Source organism: Eubalaena glacialis, chromosome 13, assembly GCF_028564815.1.
Source record: "Eubalaena glacialis isolate mEubGla1 chromosome 13, mEubGla1.1.hap2.+ XY, whole genome shotgun sequence".
Lineage (NCBI taxonomy): Eukaryota > Metazoa > Chordata > Mammalia > Artiodactyla > Balaenidae > Eubalaena > Eubalaena glacialis.
In genome coordinates this window covers 1,053,804-1,078,425 of record NC_083728.1, presented here as the reverse complement: position 1 = coordinate 1,078,425, position 24,622 = coordinate 1,053,804, and the positions used below count along the sequence as shown (strand labels likewise).

Sequence of the window (24,622 nt, the reverse complement as noted above, 5' to 3'; positions counted from 1 at the left end):
CAGACCCCGCCATGGGATGGCTCTACCCCAGGGGTCCCAACCCGTCTGGCCCCCCACTTCTCACACTGCTGCTTCCCCCTCCCCCGGGAGTACTCGGCGCGCCGCCTGGGCCCCCGGAATGGCACCAACCCTCATTCCCCCAGCTGTGTCCCCTCCTGAGTGACCACCAGGCCCAGGATTTGGACAGGGCACCTCGCCAAACCCTACCCCCCTCCTGACCATATGAGCGGTCCATGGCCCTGGGCAGGCCCCTCATGCTGGCCTCCCCAGCTTCGGGCCCTGGCACCCCAGTCCTGTTGGAGGCATGCATGAGGGGCACCCCACGAGATGCCCACACACTCAGCCGCCGACCACAGGGACACGGGAGTTCACGGAAGGGGCAGAGAGCCCTGTAGCTGAGGGTCCTTCAGAGCAAGACAAGCCTGGGTCTTGCTGGAACGTTCCATCCTCCTGGTGTCAACCGCACTGACCAATCTGCCCTGTTAGCGACCCCTCAGGCCTGGCTGCCTCTCCCACCGCAGGTCCTGCCACTGGCCCCCCACCCCGTCCAAGGCCAGCAGCCCCCCTGCTCTTGCCCAGCAGCTCTGAGCGCTGGGCCCCTCCCCAGCTCCTTCTCAGCTGAAGCCTTACAACCCCTCTCCTGTCCCCCCTCACTGAGTGGGGACCCTCCTTCTGGGCTGGCCCCTCTGCTGGAAGGGGCACCTATCTGACTCACCACCACTCCCCGTGCCCGGCCAAGCCGTTTGCACACAGTAGGTGCTCAGCCAACCCGAGCACTGGGTGAACAGAACTGCGCACGGTCCAGTCAGGGCCCCCGTCTCACTCAGAGACCCCTTTCAGCACCTCTGCCTGGCTCCTGTGTCCCTGCCACAAACCCACGAAGGCGGTGCCCTTGTCCTCAGTTTCCCCAGCACGCGGCCAGAGCTGGCACCCACCACCTTCTCTAGCCACACAACACCCAACCCAATCATGCTTCAAGCTCACCGGGGGCTGCCCCCCACTTGGGGACGACCCCGATGCTGCCAGCTTCCAACTGGTGGTGTGTCTCAGGGGAGGGCAGGAAGGGTAGACACGTGCAACCGGGCAAGTCGGTGGGCTGGGGCGAGGGCGCTCTGTTGCCCATCCCAGGCGAGCATGTGGTCAGGGGCTGGCAGCAGAGCTGAGACCAGAGGGGAGAGGCCGCCCCGCACAGTGGGCGGCCCCGTGAGGCCCTGAGCAGAGCTGATGGCCAGAGCCCACATGGACCCAAATGGCCAATAACCCAGCAACAGGGCCCTGGTACGTTTGATCCACGACCAGGTTCAGGGTTTGGTGAGCATGGGAGGAGTGGGGGATGGCAAATGACCCTTAAGAATTAAATTTGATTTGCAGTAAAGTCACCATCCAGAATTAACGCCCTGGAGGAGGGCAGGAGGACGGCCAGGCCGTGCCTGTGGTGACCCTGGGAAACAAAGGTCTCTGGCTGTGAAGGGAGGTTGGGGTGAGGGCTTGGGGGGCCACGCGCCTCTCCTTCAGGGTCTTGTCTCACGGGTATGAGCAATCCAGCTGACCCTCGCTGTGAACCACGGTTATCTTGGAAGCCCATGAAAGATGCGGCTGGATGGGTGGCAGGGAGAGACGCTGGAACTGTCCTTTTCCCAGTGACCAGCAGGGGCCCAGTCCATGGGGACCCCAGGAAGAGACGGAGGAGGTCGAGAAGGAATGAGAGTCACCTGGGCCAGGTAGCTGCCCCTCCTCCAGAGTCCCCTGGCCACACTGCAACCCAAGCCAGGTCGCAGTTAGGAGGTCAGCAGCCTTGACCCCCACCCAGCCCAATAAAGGGTCACATCCAGGGGCAGCAAGGCCGCTCCCCTCCTGGGGCCTCGGTTTCTCCATCTCCTGAATGAGAAGTTGGACTGAGGTTCAGGAATCCTGGAGGGGTCCTTGAGGGGGTGTGAGGACATGGAGGGCCCAGCCCAGGGGGTTAGGGGATCTTCCTGATGGCCCCCCACCGAAGCCGCCACAGATCTCCTGAGACCCTCTCAGCCACCAGGCGCGAGACTGCCCAGCCAGGGCCTAGTGCCAAAGAGCCAGGGAGAGGACAGGGGGACTTCCCCTCCCTACAGAGGGAGGCTGGGGGTTGGGGGGGAAGGCTGATTTCCACATTGGAAAGGAAGTCCTCCTCCTGGTTGAAGAGCCAGGGTGTGGCAGGGCCCAGGCACTGCAGGGAACATTCTGGGGCTGCCCAAAACTGCGGGCCTGGCCTCCAGCTACTGGAGACATCCCCAAACAGAGGTCTTTACCCCACCCCTGACATAAGCTTCCCCCTCTGCCTGCCCTCCTTTCCTCTCTCCCTCCTCCCCCACCCACGCCTTGCAAGCAGCTGGATGCAAGCTGTAGCTGAGAACGGGGAGTGGGTTCCAGAGCCCCCAGAGCTGTGAAGGAGACATGGGTGGGCTCCCCAGCTTCCCATCTGCAATGAAGTCCCTGAAGGGCTGGAAAGCTAGAGGCACACAGCTCGTTCTGGGTACCGCCCAGGCCGACAGCTGGGGGAGGGCACCCGCTGGCGGGGGCCCACGTCTGGTTGAGGGCTGGGCACACGCAAGCAGATGCCCCCCCAATATGGGTGAGAGTGGGGAGTGCCCCATCCTGAGCAGAGAAGGCCAGAGCAGAGGGGCACTGCGGGGGCGGGGCACTGCGGGGGCTGGGCCTGCGGGGCTCAGCCCAGGACTGTGGGCAGCGGCAGAAACAGACCGGAAGTGCAGGGACCACCGTCCGGCACCCCCGCCGCCTCCACGGAGCTGGAAAGGTGGAGACAGGCTGGACCAGCAGCGGGCCTGGGTCCAAAAGGATGGCCAGGGCCCGGGAAGGTGGGACGAGAGGTGGGAGGGAGACAGGCCCTGCTCTAGGACTGGGGCAGCGGTTATTTAACCACCCCAAGCCCAGGCCAGGCCGGGATGCGCTGCCCGGGGAGCCCAGGTCAGACGGACGCTGCAGGGCTGGACTTCCTCCAGGGGCGGCCAGCTAGGGTCAGCCCACGGGGGCGGGGCCAGGCTGAGCTTGGGGCGGGGCCTAATAGGCCTCGCAGGGGTCCTGGGCGGGACTGGAGCTTAGCAGGGGCGGGGCCTCGCTGGGGCTGGGGCGGGGCCGGGATCGGGGCGGGGCTCGCAGGGCGCGGGGCGGTGCCGCCATATAAGGGGGCGCGTCCGCGCGTGCGCGCCCCGCGCGTCTGGGTCGTGGAGCCGTCGGCCGTGGTCACCTTCGCAGATGGGCTCAGTGGCCTAGCGCCCCGGTCCCCGCCGTCCGTGACCGAGCGCCGAGGCCCGCGAGGGGTCGCCGCCGAGGTGAGGACCCGGGCGGCGCGTGGGTGGGGTCTAGCGGCCCGAATGGGAGCTACGGCTGGCGGGGCGGACCGCCCGGCGTCCGGGAGGACCGAAGGGCGCGGGTGGGGAGGGGGCGGCGGGCAGGGCCCGGGGCGCGGAGCTGGGAGCGCGCCGGCTGCAGGCAGGGCCGCTTCCCGGAGCCCCAGGCCGGCGGCCCCGCGCACAAAGCGCTTTTGTTGTCCCGCGCGGCCTGTTCGGGCTGGTTAGAGCCGCCCGCGCGGAGAGGGCGGTCCCGGAGTTCCGGAGCCCCGCCTCGGCTCGGTAAACAAACCCGGCCTCCTCCCCTCCCGAGAGCCCACGCGGCTGACCCTGGGGTTCGGGTGGGGAGTGCCCTTCTCGAGAGGCAGCGGTGACCGAAGGGGCTCCCGACCCCCGCGTGCGCAGGTTTCCACCAGCCCACAAGCAAGAGCATGGCAGCCATCCCCTCCAGCGGCTCGCTCGTGGCCACCCACGACTACTACCGGCGTAAGTAAGCCCCTTGCCCGCCCCCCCGCAAGTCTGACCCGGGCTCCCCCACCCAGCTTGTGGTGTCAGCTCCAGTTCCTTGAGAATCCGTATCCGAGTGGGGAGTGAGCGGCTAAGGACCCCTGGCACCGGCCCTGTGCTGCAGGCAAAGCCAGCTCTTGGTCCGGTGGGCTGGGGGCTCAGTGCCCTGTGGAGCTGACCTGGCTTCTTTTCTCCAGGCCGCCTGGGCTCCACTTCCAGTAACAGCTCCTGCGGAAGTGCCGAGTACCCTGGGGAAGGCATCCCCCGCCACCCCGGTGAGCGCAGATCCACCCCTGGCTGTCCCCAGGGACTGACTGGAGGGGGCGGGCAGCAGCACCCTGGCCTCACTTTGCTTCTCTCAGGTCTCCCCAGAGCTGACCCGGGACACTGGTGGGCTAGCTTCTTTTTCCGGAAGTCCACTCTCCCATTCATGGCCACAGTGTTGGAGTCCCCAGAGCAGTGAGTCCGCCTTCCTGGGGGCCAGTGGGGGGTGGGGAGTGGGGAAGGGGCAGGTGGTAGCAGCCTCTGACCACGTGCTCTCCCCCAGCTCAGAGCCAGCCCAGGCCTCCACCGGCACGATCACCTGTGACCTGGCTCGGGAAGCCGTGGGGAAGCAGCAGCCTGGCGGCCAGCCTGGCCAAACCAACTACAGGCCCCCGTCCTGAGTGGCCACCACCAGCTGCCGGGCTTCCTCCCAAGGCGCTAGGCTCATCAGAGCCCCCCTTCCTTCCCCTCCCTGAGAGTGAGCAGGCTGCAGCCAACAGAAGCAGTTGGGTTTTTAATATCAAAACAGCAAAACACCAAAAAGGAAGTTGAGAGAACCCCACTCTTTACTATCCAAGCCACATGAGAGCCTTCCCGGCACCCCCTAACCTGTGCCTTGCACCAAGTAGAAAATAAACTCCAAGCAGCCAGCAGCCACATGGTGTGTGTGTGAGCTCCATGCCACCCCCACCCCCGTGGGAGAAGTCACCAGCCCCTCAACCTTCCCACTTCCTGGGTGACGGGGAGCTGGGCCTTCCTGGGGTCCCTCCCCAGGGGGTGGCATGGAGCTCATGGCGTGAACCTCTGAGGTCTGGCTCAGGTTCACGTGGGCGGACAGCTCCGCTGAGTGTGGCGCCTTGTATCTGAGAAGGGGCGGCGCCTTGCTATTCTGGGGAGCCGGGGAGAGCGGGCAGTCCGGGGGCGGGCCCAGAAGCTCCCAGGGCAGCCACTGAGGTCAGGGTCCTCTGAGGGAGCCCGCCTCGGCCCCTGCTGCCACGGCAGGAGGCAGGGTCTCTGGCGTGGGTCCGGAGCCCTCAGACACGGGGCCCGGCGCCCTCGAAAGACCTCGGGAAGGCCGTCCTCAGCCTGGTGTGGAGCAGCCCACGCACCCTGCTCTCTCCCACGTGTCTCCCAGTAAGGGCGTCGTCTCCTGTAGCCTCTCGTAAGGCACACTGTGGGCAGGACCTCCCAACCCTGGGGGTCCGTGGCCCCGGGCAGCCGAAACTTTAAGGGTGAGGGGAAGGGGGTGTGGGAGGCCCTAGCGGGCCCCCGCCCCGGGGCAGCCCAGCTTTGGGCAGAGTCCTACTCGGGAGGTCTGTGTATGGCTGGGGAGTGGTCTCATCCTCTGCTGGCCTCCTGGGGGCAGGCGGGGGGGGGGGTAGGCTGGTGGCGTCCACATGCCTCAGTGGCGGGCGGAGACTGACCGGGGCCTGGGGGTCAGGAGAGGGAGTGGACCGAGGCTTGGTGTGAGGGCGGGGGCCTAGAGGGGTGGTCTCCACTGGTTAGCGGGCTGGGCTCAGCTGGCCACCCCACCCTAGTTCCGCTCTAAGTCACAGGAGTCCATCCCAAGGCATTTGGGTGGCTAGTGGCCCCCAAAGGCTGCACCTTCTGTCCTGCCTGCCCTCAGTGTGTCCAGGCACGGTTAGCCTGACCCCCACCCAGTCCTTTGGGTCAGTGTCCAGACGTGGCCCCCAGACCCCCCGGTGGCAGCTGCTGTTTGCTGGGGCAGCTGGATAGGAACAGCGGCTGGCCCCAGGGAGCAGGCGTCAGTGCCCCTGTCTCCACAGAGGACTGGGGGGTCCACGCCCCCTTATATCCAGGTCTCAGGCAAGGCCAGAGGGCAAAGGGAGTGCAGCCAAAGCCTAGGTCCCCACCACGCACGGCCAGGGAGGCTCAGCCCTGGTTCTGACAGCTGGTGGGCTTTGGGTCAGGACCAGGGACAGGTCCACTCCCTTAGGAAAGAGGGGCAACCTGGCTCCTGGAGCCCCAGGGCAGGTGTTGGCTGTGGAGGTCCCAGCACTTTCCAGGAGCTGGTGTCAGGCGAAGGGGCAGTCCCAGCTCCTGGCTGCACTGGGCAACGGGCGAGCCCAGGGCTGCCCGAGCCCCTTCCCGGGAGTGTCCGGCTGGTTCTGGGAGCTGTCGGTACCTTTAGCAAATCCTCAGTAAATCTGGGTCAGCCCACTCCCATGATCCGAGGTCGCTCAGGCCCCTCACGAGGGCTGGCCTGGCCTTCAGGCAATGGCAAGGAGGCGGCCGACTCAGAGCAGCTTCTGAGGCTGGAGAGCTTTTCCCGCAGCCCTTTGAAGCAGGGCCTCTGCTCGGGGTCCCTGTGCCAGCACGAGAGCATCAGCTTGTGTGTGGTGGTCGGGCACTCCAGGGGGCAGGGCCTGCGGTAGCCCGCCTCTACCCTCAGGAAGGTTTGGACATGCCTGTGGCGGGCAGGACAAGAGGGGCTGTGGAGGCAGGGAGGCCAGTGCCGTCCCCCCCCCCCCAGGAAGCCTTGGGCTGTGCCCTCGCCCTCTGCATCCCTGGCAGTCACTTCTAACGCCCTCCCTCTGGACGGTGACGCCTGGAAGGCATCAGGCACCCAGTGAATGGTGCAGGGGCCGTGTCCAGGTGACGGCCCCCTCCCGCCCTGCCCGCAGTCGGCAACACTGGGCGCCCAGTACCTGGATAGGACATGTGACCCCTGCTGAAAATCTCATGGAGGAGAACCCCGAAGGACCAGATGTCAGATTTGATGGAGTAATGCCCTCAGGAGGGTGCCTCGGGGGTGGTCCATTTGTAAGGGATGCTGTGGTCATGGGAGGGGTAGACGTTCTTCTGCAATCAGACATGCTGGGGGCGGGCCTGGGGGCTGCCTGCACCCTCCCTCCCCGCAGCGTGGACAGGCTCAGGGAGCCTGGTGCTTGGTGGGCAAGTGTGCGGTCGGGACCCACACTGCGTCAGGGCTTCCTGGGACTCGTGCTGCCGGAGCTGAGCAGGCAGAACCCGCCCCAGATGCCAACAGGCCCCGCCCCAGAGGACCATAGTCACAAAACCCAGCAGAGAGCTTCCCAGGACAAGGGGCAGAGTTCCTCCAGAAATGAGCTGCGAGGAGACACCGGGAGGGGTGGTGGGTTAGCAGCTAAGCTGGCGTGACACTGGGCACACTGGAATGGTGACACTTAGCTCTGGGGCATCACGATTAAAGGAACCCCTCAATTTCTGTGTGTGTGACTGGGAGTCCCGGAGGTGCTGGTATCACCTGCCTGCTGCGCCAGGCTGAGCACGGAAGCAGGACACTGGCCAAGGGCGAGTGAGGGGCCTGCTCCCCCCAACGCCCTGCCGCCTGCGCGCCCTGCCCTGCTGTGCTGCCCACCCAGTCAGCAGGGATTTCCCTGCCCCCAGCCTCTGGGCGCCCGAGCTGGCCCCACGTAGGTGTCCTCCTGGACTCATCCAAGTGCCTGCACTGCCCTCCCAGGAGCCTCCTGATCCCATTAAGACCCAACTTCGGGGGCTTCCCTGGTGGCACAGTGGTTAGGAATCCGTCTGCCAATGCAGGGGACACGGGTTCGATCCCTGGTTCGGGAAGATCCCACATGCCGCGGAGCAACTAAGCCCGTGTGCCACAACTACTGAGCCTGCGCTCTAGAGCCCATAAGCCACAACTACTGAGCCCACATGCCACAACTACTGAAGCCTGCGCGCCTAGAGCCTGTGCTGTGCAACGAGAAGCCACCGCAATGAGAAGCCCGTGCACCACAACTAAGAGTAGCCCCCACTCGCCCCAACTAGGGGAAGCTCGCATGCAGCAACGAAGACCCAACGCAGCCAAAGATAAATTAAAAAAAAAAAAAAGACCCAGCTCGGGCTCCACAGCCCACATGTCACCTGAGGGCGGGAGGCCCACGGGAACCTCCAGCTCCCTGCACCCTCTGCTCTCCACCCTCCCCTGGCCCTACCTTGATGAGCCTGGCCAGCCCAAAGTCCCCGATTTTGCAGATGTTGTTTTCCCCCACGAGGATGTTCCTGGCGGCCAGGTCCCCGTGGATGTAATTCTGCGATTCCAGGTAGCACATGCCCTCGGCCACCTGTGCTGCAATGCCCACCAGCTCCGAGATGGGCAGGGTTTTCTCATCGGAGTCTGCAGAGGCCAGGGGAGGCCAGGGTGAGTGGGGCCAGCCAGGGCCACGTCCTCTGCAGACTCCTGCGCTCAGGGGTGGGGCTGGGACAAAGGGCAGATGGCCTGATTTAAAATTGGAACTGTGGATCCATTGCAGCCCTTGTGGAGGGCTGTTAGGTATCAGAGCTACCACAGTCCATACATACCCTTTGCAATTTCCTTCTGGGAATCCACACTGAAGCAATAGGAACTCAAAGATGTATGTACAAAGATGTTCATCACAGCATTATTTACACGGTTAAAAACCTCAAAAGGTTTCAACAACAACAGGCGCCTGAGTGGACGTGGCACACCCGCGTGGTGGTGCACAGACCGTCAGGATTTCATTTCTGATGAACAATTAGTGATACAGGAAACTGCTTGCAGTGATGAAGTGAAAAGCACTGCAAATGTTGCCGTATTAAAATATACCCCCCGGGGTGGGATAGGGAGGGTAGGAGGGAGACGCAAGAGGGAGGAGATATGGGGATATATGTATGCATATGGCTGATTCACTTTGTTGTACAGCAGAAACTAACACAGCACTGTAAAGCAATTTTACTCCAATAAAGATGTTAAAAATAAATAAAATAAAATATACCCCCAGATACACACATATGCATACTGGATGTTATTTATCCTACGGTGCCATTTCAGCGTCTCTGAAATTGGGCTGCATCTACATACAATGGCGCCTCCACGAATTGGCTGCGATTGTCTGGTTTGGGGGTTAAATGAAATAACGGGACTTGTTATAGATGATGAGGTCTGTGCATCAACGAGATACGTGGTGTGCGAGTGTGTGTGTGCGTGTGCGAGTGTGGGTGCGTAAGCAGACAAAGACAGTGCCTTCTAGGAAGAGGAAACAGCAGTGAGAACCAGGCCTGTGTGTTCCAGAAGTGGGAGGCCACACCAAGCATTTGATTAAAATGGCCTCAGTTCACCGTAGGTGTAGGAATGATGAGTGGCTTTTCTTGTCTTTGTTCTTATCTGTATTTTGTCAAATTCCTGCAATGAACGGATGGTACATTTATCACAAGATATTTTAAATCCTTTCTTAAAACAGAAAAGGCTGATGAGCAATCCCAGGCTGTCTGGTGAATGGTATGCCGGGGGGGGGGGGGGGTCGGGTTTTCTTTCTCTTTCTGTGCCTGTTTCCCGTTCCCTCCAGCGGGCACGAGTCATTCTGGCCCCCTCACGCCGCAGCAGCTCCAGCAGGCTCCCCTCGGGCAGGAGCTCTGCGATGACGTGCACGGGGTCCCCCACGGGCGCCACAGCGTACGGTGCCAGGATGTGCTCGTGCCGCAGCTGCTTCATGGCCTGGATCTCCAACTGGAACGTGCGCTGACGCAGAAGGTCAGCTGTCGGGGCAGGCGGGCGGCCTCGCTGGGTGCGGCCCTCGAAGGAGCTGGGCCCGTCCCACCCACCCCCCCGCCCGCACGCGGCAGCGGCTCAGGAAATGTGGGCGCCCTCCCCGACGCCCCAGCTCCCAAGCCAGGATGCCAGGGCAGACACAGCCTGGTCCCCGCTGTTCACACAAGGGTCCGCTGTGCCCACCAGCTGCTCTCCCCACACCCCGGGGACCACAGACACCCCCATGTGGTTTACGCCTGCCCAAGCCAGACGTGGAGCTGGCACACCCCCTCCCAAGTGTGTTCCCCTGCACCCCTGGGCCCCTGGTTCCTGAAGTGGGCGATCCCAACCTTTGGTGGGTCCCAAGAAGATTTTAGATGAACCTTTTCAGATTTCCAGTGATCTACTTATTTTAATGGATTTCCTTCCATTTATATTAAGAATTTAAAAGTCCCTTTTAAGATAAATGCATTTAGGTAACAGCATGAAAGGAGAATGCCACCTGGACACTGCGGTAGGTGCCACAGGTGATCCAAGTTAGGGCGGCGAGTGGTCGGCGGGGTGTCAGGGCCCAGGGCTGGTGGGCTGCCCCACCCCCATGAGTAAAGCCAGAAGTCCGTGGCCTGGAGCCCGCTCACCTCGGACGATCACCTTGATGGCCACTCGGACCTTGTCCTTCCAGAGCCCTTCGAAGACCTCCCCAAAGTAGCCGGAAGCCCAGCTTCCTGCAGAGCGTGAACTCTTCCCGCGGCCTCTCCCAGTTGTCACAGTGGGGCAGGGGCTCCGGCTTATGCTGCAGGGACACAGGGCGGGGGCACCCGTCCTCCGGAAGTCAGCCCCTGGTCTATCCTCAAATGTAGGGCCATGTCCTGCTTGGGAGGGTCCCAGTGTCCGGCACGTGGTCAGGCTCTCCCAGGGGCTGCCCCAAGCCTGGCTGACCCCTGCTGTGTCCTGCAAACAAACGCCACCACCCCCCCCTCCCCCGCACCTGCTCTGGGCCAGTGACACTGGCCTGAGTGCCACTCAGACAAAACTCCTGTCTGGCTGCTCGCCGGGGCACATGGCCCAAGCTCCCACCAGCCCAGAGAGACTCAGGACGTAGCAGGAGCACAGCTGACCTCTAGCTGGCCCAAGGGTGAGAGTGACTGGGCAAAGGAGGGCACGTCCCCTGCCCACCGTCCCCCCGCGCCCGGCTCTGTACAACCACGGTTCCCACGTAGCCAGAGTCCCTGGGCTGAGTGTCCCCAGGGGTCCCCCAGCCAGTCAGGGGGTCAGGACCCACACCCACCTCCACCCGAGGGTTTGCGTCCCTGTAGGGGGCAGGGGGCCTACCTTTCGGCGGGGCGAGGTCAGCCACAGGCCGTGGGACAGGCTCTGGGCCTTGTGGTGGTCCACAAGCTCGGGCAGGCTGGGGAAGGACACAGCCTCGTTGAGGTGCAACTGGCCGTCCTGCCACCAGATCTTGTAGTGGCGAACGGTCTGCTGGTCCCGCACTGGATGGAGGGGACGCTTGTGAACAGGCGCTGAGAGGGGCCCACTGGCAGGGGTGCCCCCGATGCGGAGAGGAGAGAACCGGCCAGACCCCGGGGAAGGCGCCCCGGCCGCGGGGCCTGCACCCACTGACGGTCAGAGCTCCCAGAGCAGGGCCTGGACGTCACAGCGCAGCGGAGGGGACAGGCCGGGGCCGGGCTCTGCATGCACGAAGGGTTTAGCGACCAGGAGCCCAAAGTCAGGCCCAGGTGGGGCTGCGGAGCAGGCAGGGGCGGGAAGCGGGTACCCGAGAGGACGCAGTTGGCGCCCGGCTTCTCGCTGACCGGGATCAGGAAGGCCCCCAGCTCGTTGCCCGCGGCCTGCAGTCGGTGCAGGGCTTCCGAGTGAGAGATCCGGCCAAAGAACCACCTGCGGGGCGGGGGGACCCTGAGCGGCACGGACCCCCGCCTGTGCCCCCCACTGAGTCCCAGCCCACACCTGATACTCTGCCTCCTCGTGCCCCCAACCCCGGCCCACAGCTGCCCGCCGACACTCACTGACCCAAAGGCCCCTTCTTTGCCCATCACCGACCCCTAATGTCCCAAGTGGCCAGTTCTGGACCCCAGGAAAGACCCTGGTGACCCAGAAGTGGAGAAGGCCCCTCCCACTACCCTTCCTGGACTGTCCCCCGACTGTGGGGATAGAGCCCCCCCATCCTGTGGGTACAGCAACCCTCCCCAACCTCGGATGTGGCTCTGTGGCCATGCTCTTGGACCACATCGTTCTGTGACTCTGTGGCCACCTTCTGCACCCGGGCCACAGGCACGCCATGCTCTAGCACCGTGGGACCTGGGGACGCACATGCACCCACACACGTCCACAGGCATTCTCACACCCCAGCTCCCAGCGCCAGGGCAGGGCTGGGCCTGCGGAGTTTCCCAGGGGACCTCTGCTGCCAGCCGCCCCGCCCTTTGCACCCTCGGCTCCCTCAGGCCCCGTTGGAACGTGGGTCCCTGCACAGAAGACCACTGCCCAGCACTGAGCCCCGTGGGGTCCGCGGGCCACCCCCACCAACCCAGCACCTCTGGAATCTCTCCCATTTGCTCCACCCCCCGCCAACCACCCCATCTCCTTCCACTTCTCGAATGTGCTGGGTTCCCAGGGCCCGGGGCCTTTGCACTGGCAGTGCCGGCCCCTGCCTTATCACTGTCGGGGGCCCTGCCTGAGATGGTCCTGTCTGCGCCGTGCTGACGTGTCTCCCCCCAGGAGGGGGCACCCTGCCCGTGTCGGCTCCGGCACACAGCAGGTGCTCCATCAGTGGGGTGCACAGGCACACGGGGGGGCCATGGGCCCTCCGCCAGACCCTCCCGTCCAGAGCTCAGGGAACCACCTGGGGTCGCGTGGACACACGCACGCCGGGCTGTGCCTGTGGCCCAAGCTTGCTGGGCAGCCCTCAGGCCCACAGTTGTCTCTGGGAACCACCTTGCCAGCGACGGGCAGCCGTGCTGGTACGGGCAGCAGGTCCGTGGCCCACACGCGGGCGGGCCTGTCGCAGTGGCCGTCCCGCTCCCTCTGACTACGCCAGCAGGCTGGCTTCGGGTGTTTGGAAGGTGAGCAAAGCTTCACTCCCCGAAAGGCCCAGGCTCTGCCTCGGACTCACTGTCAGCTGGCTGCCCTTCCCTGGGTCCCGGCACGGAGGAGGGGCCGGAGCCCCTGCACCCCCATCCCCAGATGTCACACAGCAGAAGCCCGGCCAGGGATCCCAAGGCCAGGACAGTAGGCCCAGCCCCACTGGGGGGGGCAGGGAGACAGAGCCACAGGCCACCCCTCCTTGGCAGCCCAGGGTCCCTGCCCGCACCCGGAGCCCAGCCACAGCAGCGCAGAGCTCTGTCCCGATAGACGCCCTGCAGGGCCCAGGGACGGGCAACTTGGAGTGACCCACGAGGGCCGCGGGGACACTCACGGCTCCAACCCCACCGTCTCCTTCTCGGCCAGGGCCCTGCCCACCCCATCCAGCAGCACGGTCCGCCACCACTCCTCCTCCTTTCTGGCCACGTGGAAGAGGTCCCCTGCCCGGAAGCTCAGCTCCTCGGCTGTGCGGGCCTCGAAGTCCCAGAGGCCCACATACTTGGGGTCCAGGGGAGCCTGGCCCGGGGACCCCATGGCCAGGGCAGTGGCAGAACTGGGCCACCTGGCCTCACCGCCTCTCTGGTCCAGCTGGGAGCAGCAGGTGGGCAGGGCTGACCCTGACAGGCCGTCCTCGCCCCACTGAGCCGCCGCTCAGTTCCCTGTGACAAGGCAGCCGGGCCAGCCACACCTGTGCCACCAGAGATGCCCCTCCCAGGCCTCCCCAAGCACCCTAGGCTCTACACCAAGGGCGACCTATCTTCCAACCCCCTGGGCCAGGTCAGTCTGGGCGCTGCTGTTACCCACCCGCTGGGGGAAACCTGCCCAAGCGGCCACTCAGGTGCCCCTGCCCACATGGTCAGACCTAAGTGCCAGGAGGGTGGGGTCACCAATCAGACGGGGGCACTCAGCCAGGGGGCGTGGGACTCAGAGCTGGAGGGTGAAGGGCAAGGCACATCTTCCCCAACCTCCCAGGGCTGCCGGGACTGAGCCGGGACTCAGGGACGGCCGGGGGGGCTGCCTCTCTGCCCACCCCCAAAGGTGCTCCCCCAAGGCCCAGGCGCCTCCTCCCCAGCGGAAAGCTGGGGTGCCAGGGACTCTGCCCCCCCGACAGAAGGGCTGAGAGGAGGATGACCAGGTTAGCGCTTTCCCTTTTATTGAGAAGAGACTACGGCACCACCCGCCTCACTTTGAGATCAGCAACAGGTATTTAACAAGTTCGTGAGCATACGGGCAACCCGCTGACCAAGGAGGGGCAGGGCCCAGAGGGGAGGGGCGGAGCTGGGCGGCGAGGGGCTCGGCATCCGTCAGGCTCCCTCACCCCCACACGCCCACCCCTCACCGCCGGCCAGAGCGGTCAGAACGCTCCAGCCCCCTCGGGCCTTGGGCCCCACCCGTGAGCCGTGAGCCGTGTCCGGGGGGCCTCGGCGAGACGTGCCAGGTCCTGCCTGAACCACACGGGGAAGCGGGAGGGATCCGAGGCTGGTCCCTCCCAGGGCACCAGCACCAAACCTGTTCAGCTTGTGCTGATGACACGCCCCAGGGGTGTGCCAGTGACCCCCACGCACACCTGGCTCTCCTGTCACCCCGCCCAGCACGTTCCTCCCCTCGCAGGATGCCTGCCAGCTCTGCTCCCCACGCACCCCAGTCCCCGGGAAACAGAGTGAGCCCTTCAATGTGTTCGGAGCCCCGAGCCACACCCTGCTGCTTGGTCTGGGAACCGCCCAGCACCGGGGGAGCCCAGCTCCAGCCCTCACCCTCGGGCCCCTCAGCTCTCCCAAGACAGGATAGAGGGGGGTCAGGGGCTGTAGCCCAAGTCAGAGCTGAGGCCTGGCTGCCCGGAGTCCCAAAAGGCTCAGGCCAAACCCTCCTGCCCCCTCCCCCCATCTGCCTGGGTCAGGGGGACGGTGTCCAAGGCTCTGACCTACAACCAGGGTGATTGGGGGCCTTCCTGAAGTGGCCTGTCCTCACCTCCTCCCTCTGGGCTGCCTCTGCCCGAGGTGTCACCGCCCCCCCTCCGCCGCCAATTTCTCCAACCCTACACAGATTCTGTTCTCTGAGCATCTGAGCAGCCCCGGTGGGGGGGTCACTTATCTGCACCTGAGGGTCCCAGCTTCCCCGCCCGGTGCCAGCCCCCGGGTGGGACCTGTGGTCATGGTGAGGACTAACTGGCCGCTGCGGGGCAGAGCTGACCCTCCAGGGACTGAGGAGCTGGGCGGCCATGCACAGGCCTCTGGGGCACAGCTGCCAGCCTGGGGCTCCCAGGAGGGGGGTAGGGAACCCTGAAGGCAGACCCCACCTGCCCAGTCCCCGCCCTCCACGGTCCATCTCGTGGGACCGGAGCCGGCAGGGGGCAGTGGAGCCAAGAGTGCACGTCCCGCCAGCTCCATATCTGGTGACGCCGTGACGTGGCTTGAAATCAGCCCCATGGGAGCAGTCACACCCCAGAAACTGGCTGCTTCCTTTCCCAGGAGAGCCGGTTGTCGCCCGGGTGCCCGCACGCCACGGCACCCACGCCCACCCCCGTGCCGACCCTGCACAGCCAGGCCAGCACCCGGGACCCCACATCTGAGGCACTCTGCCCCCCTGACCTTTGTCCACCTGCAGAGAACCGCCCTGGGCCCTGGAGTGTTACCCAGCCACCAGTCTGACCTTCCTGTGGCCTGACCCTGCTCACTCCCACCCCACCGCTCCAGCCCCAGGGGGATGGGAAAGGCTGTTGACGTGGCTTCTGCAGCCTCCGCTGCTTCCTGCCAATAGCCCAGGGGTCGTGTTCCTCTGGGTCCCCAGATCTGGGTGCCAAGATGCCCTGGGGTGGGGGCCTGGGCCAAATGGGGGCCAGCTCTTCCTCGGCCATGATCCACCAGCTGGTGGGCCGAACTGTCAACTCCAGCTCCTGTTCTGGTTCGGGGGCTGAGGCCCATGGGAGGTAGCGTCCGTGCCCAGCCTGTGCCGCATGGGGCTGGTGCCCCGGGCCTGCCTGAGCCCCAGCACCGGCCGCTTCAACAAGGCCACAGCGGGACTTCAGAGAAAACTGGGGCTCAGGGCGGCAGGCACGGGCAGAAGGCCTCTCCGTCCAGCGTCTCCCCGAGGCCAGAGCAAACTCGGGCTCCACCTGGACTTCTCTGCTGAGATCCTCCCTCACCAGGGACATCCAGGCAGAAGATGCCAGCCCCTCGCCTGAGCAGGAGTCTGCGTGTGTTTGCCTCGTGCACACAAGCTGTGCGTGTCAGCATGTGTCAGGGCGTGAGGCCCATGGCCAGAGGCACCGCGGGCTGGCATCAGTTCTGGGCATCAGGCATCCCAGGGCGTGTCGACGGCAAACACTGTCCCACGAGGGGGGCGCCTGGGCAGGGGGGACGTGAGGGCGGGGTCACGTGAGGGCGGGGCGCCCAGCTTACCCCACAGCGTGGCGAAGTCCGGCCGCTCGTCGGGGCGGCCCCTCCAGCACCCCACCATGAGCGCGTAGACCTTGGCCGGGCAGGCGGCCGGGCGCGGCAGCCAGTACCCTCTCGAGATCTGCTGCAGGGTCTCGTGGTTGCTCATTCCTGGGGAGGAGCGAGGAGAAGGGCTGGGCAGGGGCTGCCTCTCTCTGCCTGGGGGTCACCCTGGAGCCCTCCAGGGTGACCCTGCCAAGCACTCAGCCTCCAGGCCCGGTGCCCCTTCCAGGCTCAGCGACCCCCGGGGCAGGGGCTGCTTCCTCCTTCGGGCTCCCACAGGTCCTCCCTTGGACTATGCCTTGCCTCCGACCCCGTGCTGCCTCTAGGCCCACCTTGGTAGGGACGCCGGCCGTAGGTGAAGACCTCGTAGAGCAGGACCCCAAAGGACCAGACGTGTGAGTACACGCAGTAGTTGGCTGCCTCGGGCGCCATCCATTTGACGGGGCTCTTCGAGCTGCTGCGTGGGGAGTAAACGTCGTCCTGGGCGAGGGGAGACAGAGGCACGGTGGGCAGAGGGGTGCCATCCCCCCAAGCCCCTTGGCCACCCAGCGGCCTGTGGCCAGAGCCCACACTGACCTTGAGCAGCCGGGCCAGGCCAAAGTCAGCCACCTTGCAGGCCAGGTCGTCACCCACGAGCAGGTGCTTGGCGGCCAGACCCCGGTGCACGATGCGCCGCTCCTCCAGGTAGCTCCGGCCCTCGGCCACCTGGCAGGCAAAGGTCAGCAGGAGGGGCGGGCTCAGGGCCTGGCCTTTGGGGCCTGCAGCTGGGGCTGACAGTCAGGGGGCAGGCATCTGCCCCAGTCTCTGCCCTCCACACCCCAGTGTCCTCAGCTCTAAGATGGGCAAGGATGGCACCGTTCACCAGGGCTGCAGTGGGCACTGTGCTGCCCCCCCGCCCCATGCAGGCTGCTTCATGGCAGCCGGGCCGGGTCTCCAACCAGGGACAGAAATGGGCCAAGGTCGAGAGAGGGTGCCCAGAGCCGGGCTGGGTCCACGATGACCTAGTACAGGGCTGGTGATCCACAGGCTTCAGCGCCTGAACCCGGCCTGACCTCACTTGTGGCCAGAGCCCACCACAGCCGTCTCGGCCTCGGAGGATCGGGGTTCAGTAAAAAGGCCTGGAGCACCGTCCAAGGCCCGCATGAGAAGGGGCAGTGTCCCCGTCCCCACCGGCCAGGAGGTGTGGCCACCGCGACACTGCCCAGGAAGGCCTGCAGGCTGCCCTTGCGCATGAGCTCGGTGACGACGTACACCGGCTCGCCCGCGGAGCACACCGCGTGCAGCCGGATGAGGCACTCGTGCCCCAGGCTCATGAGCGTCTGGATCTCCTGGGCCAGGTCGGCAACCTTCACGTCAGCTGTGGGACAGGGCAGCGCTCTGGAACCCGCCCCTCCACCTGCTGCCCACCGCCACTGCCCCAGGCTCCAGGGGGCCCCACCCACCTGGTCTGATGACCTTGACGGCCAGGAGCATGGAGTCCAGCCACAGGCCTTCCCGCACCTCCCCGAAGTAGCCTTCGCCCAGCTTCCTCCGCTGGTGAGCTCAGAGGGGGTCGCTCCCTCCCACCCTGCTCAGAGGGCTTCTGCGGGCGTGGGGGGCGCTCAGGGCCTTGCCTGTGGCTCCCTAGGCAGAGCGGGCAGCTGCTCCTGGGGCCCCAGGCTTCTGGCTCCCTGCGCCTGCGCCCCAGCACACGCTCAGCTCTGGCCCCGGCCGGGGCAGGGGGCCAGGTGCTGACCTCCGGAGGCCTGGCCCTCATTGCTTCCAGACCTAATGGCACCTTTGCTGGCGGCAGGCATCCATCCACAAACACTGTTACTATCCCCGTCCGGACTGTCACCAAGAGACCAGAGGAACCAGATGGCTGCCCGGCCCCCCGGCAGGACTGCTCACCTGGGACAGGCGCAGGCACCACGGCTCCAGCGCAGGTGTGGCGCCATCCCCACCGGCATCTCCTCCCACAGCCTCCGCACTGGCCTGGGGCTGCCGTGGGCGCCTTCCCCAGATGCCTTTCCCAACCTGCCCTCCCCTCCTGGCTGCTCTACAGGGCTGGGCAGGGTGGGAGGGCATCCTACAGGCCTCATCTTCCCCCCACCCCAGAGAATCCCATAGAAATATAACACCTGGACTTCCCTGGCAGCACAGTGGTTAAGAATCCACCTGCCAATGCAGGGGACACGGGTTCAAGCCCTGGTCTGGGAAGATCCCACGTGCCGCGAAGCAACTAAGCCCGCGAGCCACAACTACTGAGCCTGTGCGCCACAACTACTGAAGCCCGCGCACCTAGAGCCCATGCTCCGCAGCAAGAGAAGCCACCGCAATGAGAAGCCCACGCACTGCAACGAAGAGTAGCCTCCGCTCGCCACAACTAGAGAAAGCCTGCGCACAGCAATGAAGACCCAACGCAGCCAAAAATTAATTAATTAATTAATTTTAAAAAAGAAATATAACCCACAGGGATCTACCAGAGCGTGGAGGAGTCACTGGGGCACCTGGTGCTCCCAGGCTTCATCAGGCCCCCCCCCTGGCAGCACCCAGGGTCGGAGCAGGCCAGCTGGACGCATGCTGGACTGTCTCTCAGGAGGGGCAACCTGGCAGGTAGGGGGGTGGGCATGGGCCCACCTGGGGCACACAGGGCTGTAGCCGTGGGTTCTGGATCAGCTTCCAGTGGGCCTTGTAATAGGCCAGCAGCTCCTCCAGGCTGGGGACGAGCTGGTCCTTCTGCAGGTAGAGGCTGCCGTTGGCTGCTTTGGAGATGCGGTAGTGGTGGACTTTGGTCCGGGCCCAGACTGGGAGGGCACAGAGACGGAGGCCACATCTTGGCTGCAGCCTGCCCTGACCCTCCCGCCACCCCAACCAGGTGATGCATACTGTCAGGCCCGAGGTGGGTTGGGGGCTGGCACTGACTGGGAAGCAACCACCCCAAGGTCAAGGGCACCCGGTACCTGACAGTGAGTAGTCCCCGTGGCTGCTCTCGCTGGGCCGGACGGGGAAGGCCCCCAGCACGTTGGGTGGGGGACAGGAGCAGCTGCTGGGCCTCGGTTCGGCTGATGCCACTGAAGTACCAGCTGCAAAGGGCAGGCACAGCGGTCCCCACACCGGCCCAGCCCCGAGCGAGCCCTGCCCACCATGGGTCAGGCCCCAGAGGCCCACTCCGTGCAGGTGACAGGGAGAAGGAACACCTGGCTCCCGGTACTGGGGACCCAGTCCGGGATCGACACCTGCCCCAGCCCCCAGGGCCCAGCCTCTGGAGTCATCGGGGACTGGACACAAGGTGGGGGCACCCCCCAAAGAGGGGACCAGGTAGGCAAAGCTAGCGGGCGGGTACTGCTGCAGCCTGGGGCGAGGGTGGGGCCTGGCACATCAGGGGCAGAGACAGGCCTGCCCTGGCACAGAGGCCTGTGCCCACCCTGGGGGGCTACGGGGAAGGGGCCAGAGTCAGTTGGGGGGCTGGATTGAGGCTGGAGGCAGGAAGGGGTGGGGTGATGGGGGGCAGAGCGGCACAGGCCTGGGGTATGTTAGGGGGGGAAATCAGCAGACACGTGGGGAAGTGTCAAGGACCTGTGGACGTGGGTCCCCAAGACGAGCCCTGGCTGGATGGCAGGCTGGGAACACACTGATTTGGGGGCAGGAGGCACAGCCCCGTGCGGCTGCCGGGCTCCTCCTGCAGCCAGGCCTGCTGTCTGGGACCCTCTAGCCAGGAGAGCCTCTCCCATGGGAAGGGGCTACAGGGGACCTTCCCAGGACAGCAGTGCTTCCCACCCCACCCCTCCCCTGGACCCACTTCAGGGCCTGGGGGGCAGGGCCCAGCCCCCGCGCACACCTCGCCTTCCGCGACATTCTTGCAGCCTGTCCCCGGGGTGTGCAGCAGTGGGCGACAAGACCAGGGGCCCTGCAGCTGGAGAGCAGTGAGCCTCTCTGTGGGGGTTGAGGGGTCTCCCCGGCCCGCCGGCCTGTGGACAGGAGCCAGGTATCTGGGGCTGAGGACACCACGAGTGTGGCAGCCCTCGCATCTCAGCCCAGACACACTGTCATTAGCTCTTCCTCCCAGCAGCCCCTCCCCTCCCCCAGGACCCTGCCAGCCGCCTCCAGGAGCTGCTCTCGGGGTCCGTCCTCCACCTGGAGGGACTGTAGGCCCCTACCCATCAGAAGGGCTGGGTGTGGGGTGGTGGCCTGGAGTCCTCTCAGAAGGCACGTTCCTGTGAATCAAGCTTTTCCCCCAGATGCAAATCCCCCAGGAGACTGTGGGAACGCTGAGGGGCCCCCAAGATGCTGGAGGTGGCCTGAATGAAGCTGAGACCTGCTGCTGGTCGGCAGAGACCGAGCTTGGTGCAAGACCAGGGGCCCACGTCAGGGCGAGGTCTGGGCAGCTGAGCCTAGCTTTGCTAGCCCTGTTCACCAACCAGCTTCTGGCCTGTTCTCAGCCAGCATATCACCTCTTGGTGCTGGGGCTGGGAAGAGGCGTCTCTGCCCCGAGGGTTCCCCAGCTGGCGCCCCCTCCATCTAGAAGTCAGGGATGGGATTTCCCTGGTGGCGCAGTGGTTAAGAATCTGCCTGCCAGCAAAGGAAACCATAAACAAGACCAAAAGACAACCCTCAGAATGGGAGAAAATATTTGCAAATGAAGCAACTGACAAAGGATTAATCTCCAAGATTTACAAGCAGCTCATGCAGCTCAATAACAAAAAAACAAACAACCCAATCCAAAAATGGGCAGAAGACCTAAACAGACATTTCTCCAAAGAAGATATACCGATTGCCAACAGACACATGAAAGAATGCTCAACATCATTAATCATTAGAGAAATGCAAATCAAAACTACAATGAGATATCATCTCACACCGGTCAGAATGGCCATCATCAAAAAATCTAGAAACAATAAATGCTGGAGAGGGTGTGGAGAAAAGGGAACCCTCTTGCACTGTTGGTGGGAATGTAAATTGATACAGTCACTATGGAGAATGGTATGGAGGTTCCTTAAAAAACTAAAAATAGAGCTACCATATGACCTAGCAATCCCACTACTGGGCATATACCCTGAGAAAACCACAATTCAGAAAGAGTCATGTACCAAAATGTTCATTGCAGCTCTATTTACAATAGCCAGGACATGGAAGCAACCTAAGTGTCCATCATCGGATGAATGGATAAAGAAGATGTGGCACATATATACAATGGAATATTACTCAGCCATAAAAAGAAACGAAATGGAGGTATTTGTAGTGAGGTGGATGGAGTTAGAGTCTGTCATACAGAGTGAAGTAACTCAGAAAGAGAAAAGCAAATACAGTATGCTAACACATATATATGGAATCTAAGGAGAAAAAAAAAAAAAAGGTCATGAAGAACCTAGTGGCAAGACGGGAATAAAGACACAGACCTACTAGAGAATGGATCTGAGGATATGGGGAGGGGGAGGGGTAAGATGTGACAGGGTGAGAGAGTGGCATGGACATATATACACTACCAAATGTAAAATAGATAGCTAGTGGGAAGCAGCCACATAGCACAGGGAGATCAGCTTGGTGCTTTGTGACCACCTAGAGGGGTGGGATAGGGAGGGTGGGAGGGAGGGAGACGCAAGAGGGAAGAGATGTGGGAACATATGTATATGTATAACTGATTCACTTTGTTATAAAGCAGAAACTAACACACCACTGTAAAGCAATTATACTCCAATAAAGATGTTAAAAAAAAAAAAAAAAGAATCCGCCTGCCAATGTGGCGGACACGGGTTCGAGCCCTGGTCTGGGAAGATCCCACATGCCGCGGAGCAGCTAAGCCCGTGCGCCACAACTACTGAGCCTGTGCTCTAGAGCCCACGAGCCACAACTACTGAGCCCATGAGCCACAACTACTGAAGCCCGCACGCCTAGAGCCCGTGCTCCGCAACGAGAAGGCACCACAATGAGAAGCCCGTGCACCGCAACGAAGAGTAGCCCCTGCTCGCTGCAACTAGAGAAAGCCCGCATGCAGCAACAAAGACCCAGCACAGCCAAAAATAAATAAATAAAATAAATAAATAGAAGCCAGGGATTACAGTGGCCAAGACATTCAGGAGAAAGACAGGTAAGGACCACGCCCAGGGTGTGGATCAAACGTTTGAGGCCCATGTACTGTGTCCACAGCCACATGGCAGGGCCCTGCTCAGCGCGGGCACACAGCTGTGCCGGGAGGCTACCCTGTCCTGCGGACCCTGAGCCTGCGCCAAGAGGTCACCTCCTCTGGAAGAGTGCCCAGCCTCTGCTTCCCCCCATGATCACAGACTGGCATGCAAATAGACAAGTGCCTGTGCCAGCCTCTCCCCACCTGTAGACTGCCCTGGCCCTAGGGGCCGAGGGCACTCAGGGGAATGGGTGGGCTCCCCCACCTGTATCCACCCCCCAAACGAGCCTCTTTGGGAGCAATCCCAAAGGCCAGGGCCATGTCTGCCCCATACCTGGCCCAGAGCAGGAGGGAGGGGGCCAGGTGAGTGTGGACAGGTGAGAAGGGTGGGCGAAGACATCTCTCTGACCCGGCTTATCACCCCTTCCACCCCCGGGTCACCCCCTCACCCCCTCACTGCGTGAGGATGGCCTCTCTGTGCACTCATGTCCTCACCGGCTCACTCAGAACTGCATCCCAGCCCCCAGTCCCCTGCCCTCCAAGGAATGACCCGTCAGCAAAGATTGCTGGATGCCAGGGCTGAATCCCTGGGTGCGAGCAGGAGGGCCTGGCGAGTGCGGCACGCACACACACCATCCAGCCAGCTCGCGGCTCGGCTTAACCACTCCTGCCAGAGTCACTGCCGCTTTCCCTCCTAGCGGAATCAGGTGCCCAGGCACACCATCCCTGCACCACACCTCTCTGCTTGCTCACCACTGTGAGGCGGGGCCTGGAGGAGTGATGCTGGACGTGCAGTCCCCAGACTCTATCCTGGCTTACTCCTGTCTCCGCAGAGGGGGTGGTACTCACTGTTGGTTCCAGAGCGTCTCAGGGGCGGCCTCGGCCACGTAGGTGATGGGCACCAGCCCCGTGCTGGGCCAGCCCGCGAGCCTGCGGGCGAGGATGTAGCCGCCCTCCTCCCTGAGGGCGTGCAGCCTCTCCCCGCGGCTGACACTCAGCTCCTCCGCGCTCCGCGCCGTGAAGTCAGCGCCCTGAAGAGCTGCGCGGGGGCCGGGGGGTTGCAGGGCTCCGCGGTGGGGGGCTCCGCTGCCGCGGGTTCCGGCTCCACGTCGGCGTCGGAGTCCGGGTCCGGCAACCGCGGCGCGCCCGCCGGCCAGATCTTGTCCCAGAAGAAGGCCAGGAAGGTCAGCTGCTTCCTGAGGAAGGACTCCATGCCCGCCGGCGCGCCAGGCCCTGCAGGGGACGGAGAGGGTGCAGCAGCGGGGCTCGGGGACCCCGACGGGGAGAAACTGGAGGGGCGGCGCGACGGTGAGCGCTGGAGCCTGGCTGCGCGGCGCCCCTGCTGGCGCAGGGTGGGCGGGTGAGAGTCGCTCCAGAGGCCCCCCGCCCGCTCCCTGCGGTGCTCACACCAGCGCAGGGTGGCCCTCCAGCCCCGGCCACACGACGGCCGCTGCTCTCCTCGACCTCTAGCGTGTCTCGCGGGCAGGACTGGTCCCCAACCGCTCCGAGCCGCGTGCGTCTGGGGCAGGATCTGTCCCAGGACGGCGTCGGGGCGGGGCCTGGAAGAGGGTTCCCCGAAACCGGCGTCGGGGCGGGGCTATGGGGCGGGGTCTCGGTGGGTGGGGCCGTGGTGGGTGGAGTCTCGTGGGCTGTAGAAGGCGACGCGGGGAGATCCCTGTGGGGAAGGAGACGTCTGCGACTTGACTGTCAAGGTCACTCTCGTGGTGTGATCTTGTAGGACAGCTCCGCTAGGTGTTCCCCTTGGGGGAAATGGGCAAAGGGTGCTTGGGATCTCTGTGTTATTTCTTACAACTGCAGGTGAATCCACAATTATCTCAAAACTGAAAGTTTCATTTTAAAAATTTAGCTGAGGAACAAGAAATAGAAAAAAAAAAAAAAAAAAAAGATGGGGCCAGAGATGGCAGAGGTCCAGGACATGCCTGACCCAGAGCAGGAGGGGAGACTGCTCTGCCGCCCACCCCCTCTCTGTGGGTGGGCCGCAGGGCTGCAGGCGGCTTCCTCTCACCACTTTCCAGGTGCCAGCCTCCCCTTCAACCTTCAGATAGTACCCCCTTTCCAAATAATCCAACTCTTGCGTTTCAGACCCCTAAATAACGACATAACAACAGCTACAACTTACAGAGTTAGCGCCCAGGGCACCCACGCACTCCCTCCCAGGCCTGGACCCAGAGGACAGGCTGTTGGGCGCTTAGCCCGGCAAAGCCTCCTCCCAAGAGTGAGGTTACCGGGAGTGGTAACCTGGCCTGCCCCTGACTCAGGGGCAGGCCCTGCCACGGAATAAAATGGGAGGGGAGCTCAGGGACAGACACCCTAGCCTGGAAGGGTCCCCACCACTGACCTGCAAGGGGGTGGA

At 63.8% G+C, this 24,622-nt stretch overlaps 2 protein-coding genes across 2 annotated transcripts; one reads left to right on the top strand and one right to left on the bottom strand.

Annotated features, from left to right (window-relative positions):
- Positions 1–3,183: 3,183 nt before the first annotated feature.
- PPDPF (pancreatic progenitor cell differentiation and proliferation factor) lies at positions 3,184–4,599 on the top strand. Its single transcript, XM_061208557.1, has 5 exons — positions 3,184–3,323; positions 3,747–3,827; positions 4,046–4,123; positions 4,211–4,307; positions 4,396–4,599. Exons 2-5 carry the CDS (start codon positions 3,773–3,775, stop codon positions 4,511–4,513), a joined length of 348 nt encoding a protein of 115 aa, XP_061064540.1. The 5' UTR covers positions 3,184–3,323; positions 3,747–3,772; the 3' UTR covers positions 4,514–4,599.
- A 2,267-nt stretch (positions 4,600–6,866) lies between these two features.
- SRMS (src-related kinase lacking C-terminal regulatory tyrosine and N-terminal myristylation sites) lies at positions 6,867–23,470 on the bottom strand. Its single transcript, XM_061208875.1, is given in 19 exon segments — positions 6,867–6,935; positions 8,057–8,238; positions 9,456–9,617; positions 10,248–10,478; positions 10,786–10,843; positions 10,942–11,102; positions 11,268–11,354; positions 11,446–11,508; positions 16,107–16,253; positions 16,478–16,625; positions 16,722–16,903; positions 17,344–17,502; positions 17,588–17,678; positions 18,036–18,125; positions 18,765–18,931; positions 19,088–19,151; positions 19,153–19,210; positions 23,098–23,275; positions 23,278–23,470. Coding segments are annotated over 19 exon segments (2,481 nt in total). The 5' UTR covers positions 23,462–23,470.
- Positions 23,471–24,622: the final 1,152 nt, after the last annotated feature.

What these genes read in the sequence shown, in the direction of transcription:
- PPDPF (XM_061208557.1), top strand. Translation starts at nt 3,773, where the DNA reads ATGGCAGCCATCCCCTCCAGCGGCTCGCTCGTGGCCACCCACGACTAC. An exon ending in CACCCACGACTACTACCGGC is followed by an intron (nt 3,828 to 4,045) that starts GTAAGTAAGCCC and finishes TCTTTTCTCCAG; the next exon opens with GCCGCCTGGGCTCCACTTCC. An exon ending in AGGCATCCCCCGCCACCCCG is followed by an intron (nt 4,124 to 4,210) that starts GTGAGCGCAGAT and finishes TGCTTCTCTCAG; the next exon opens with GTCTCCCCAGAGCTGACCCG.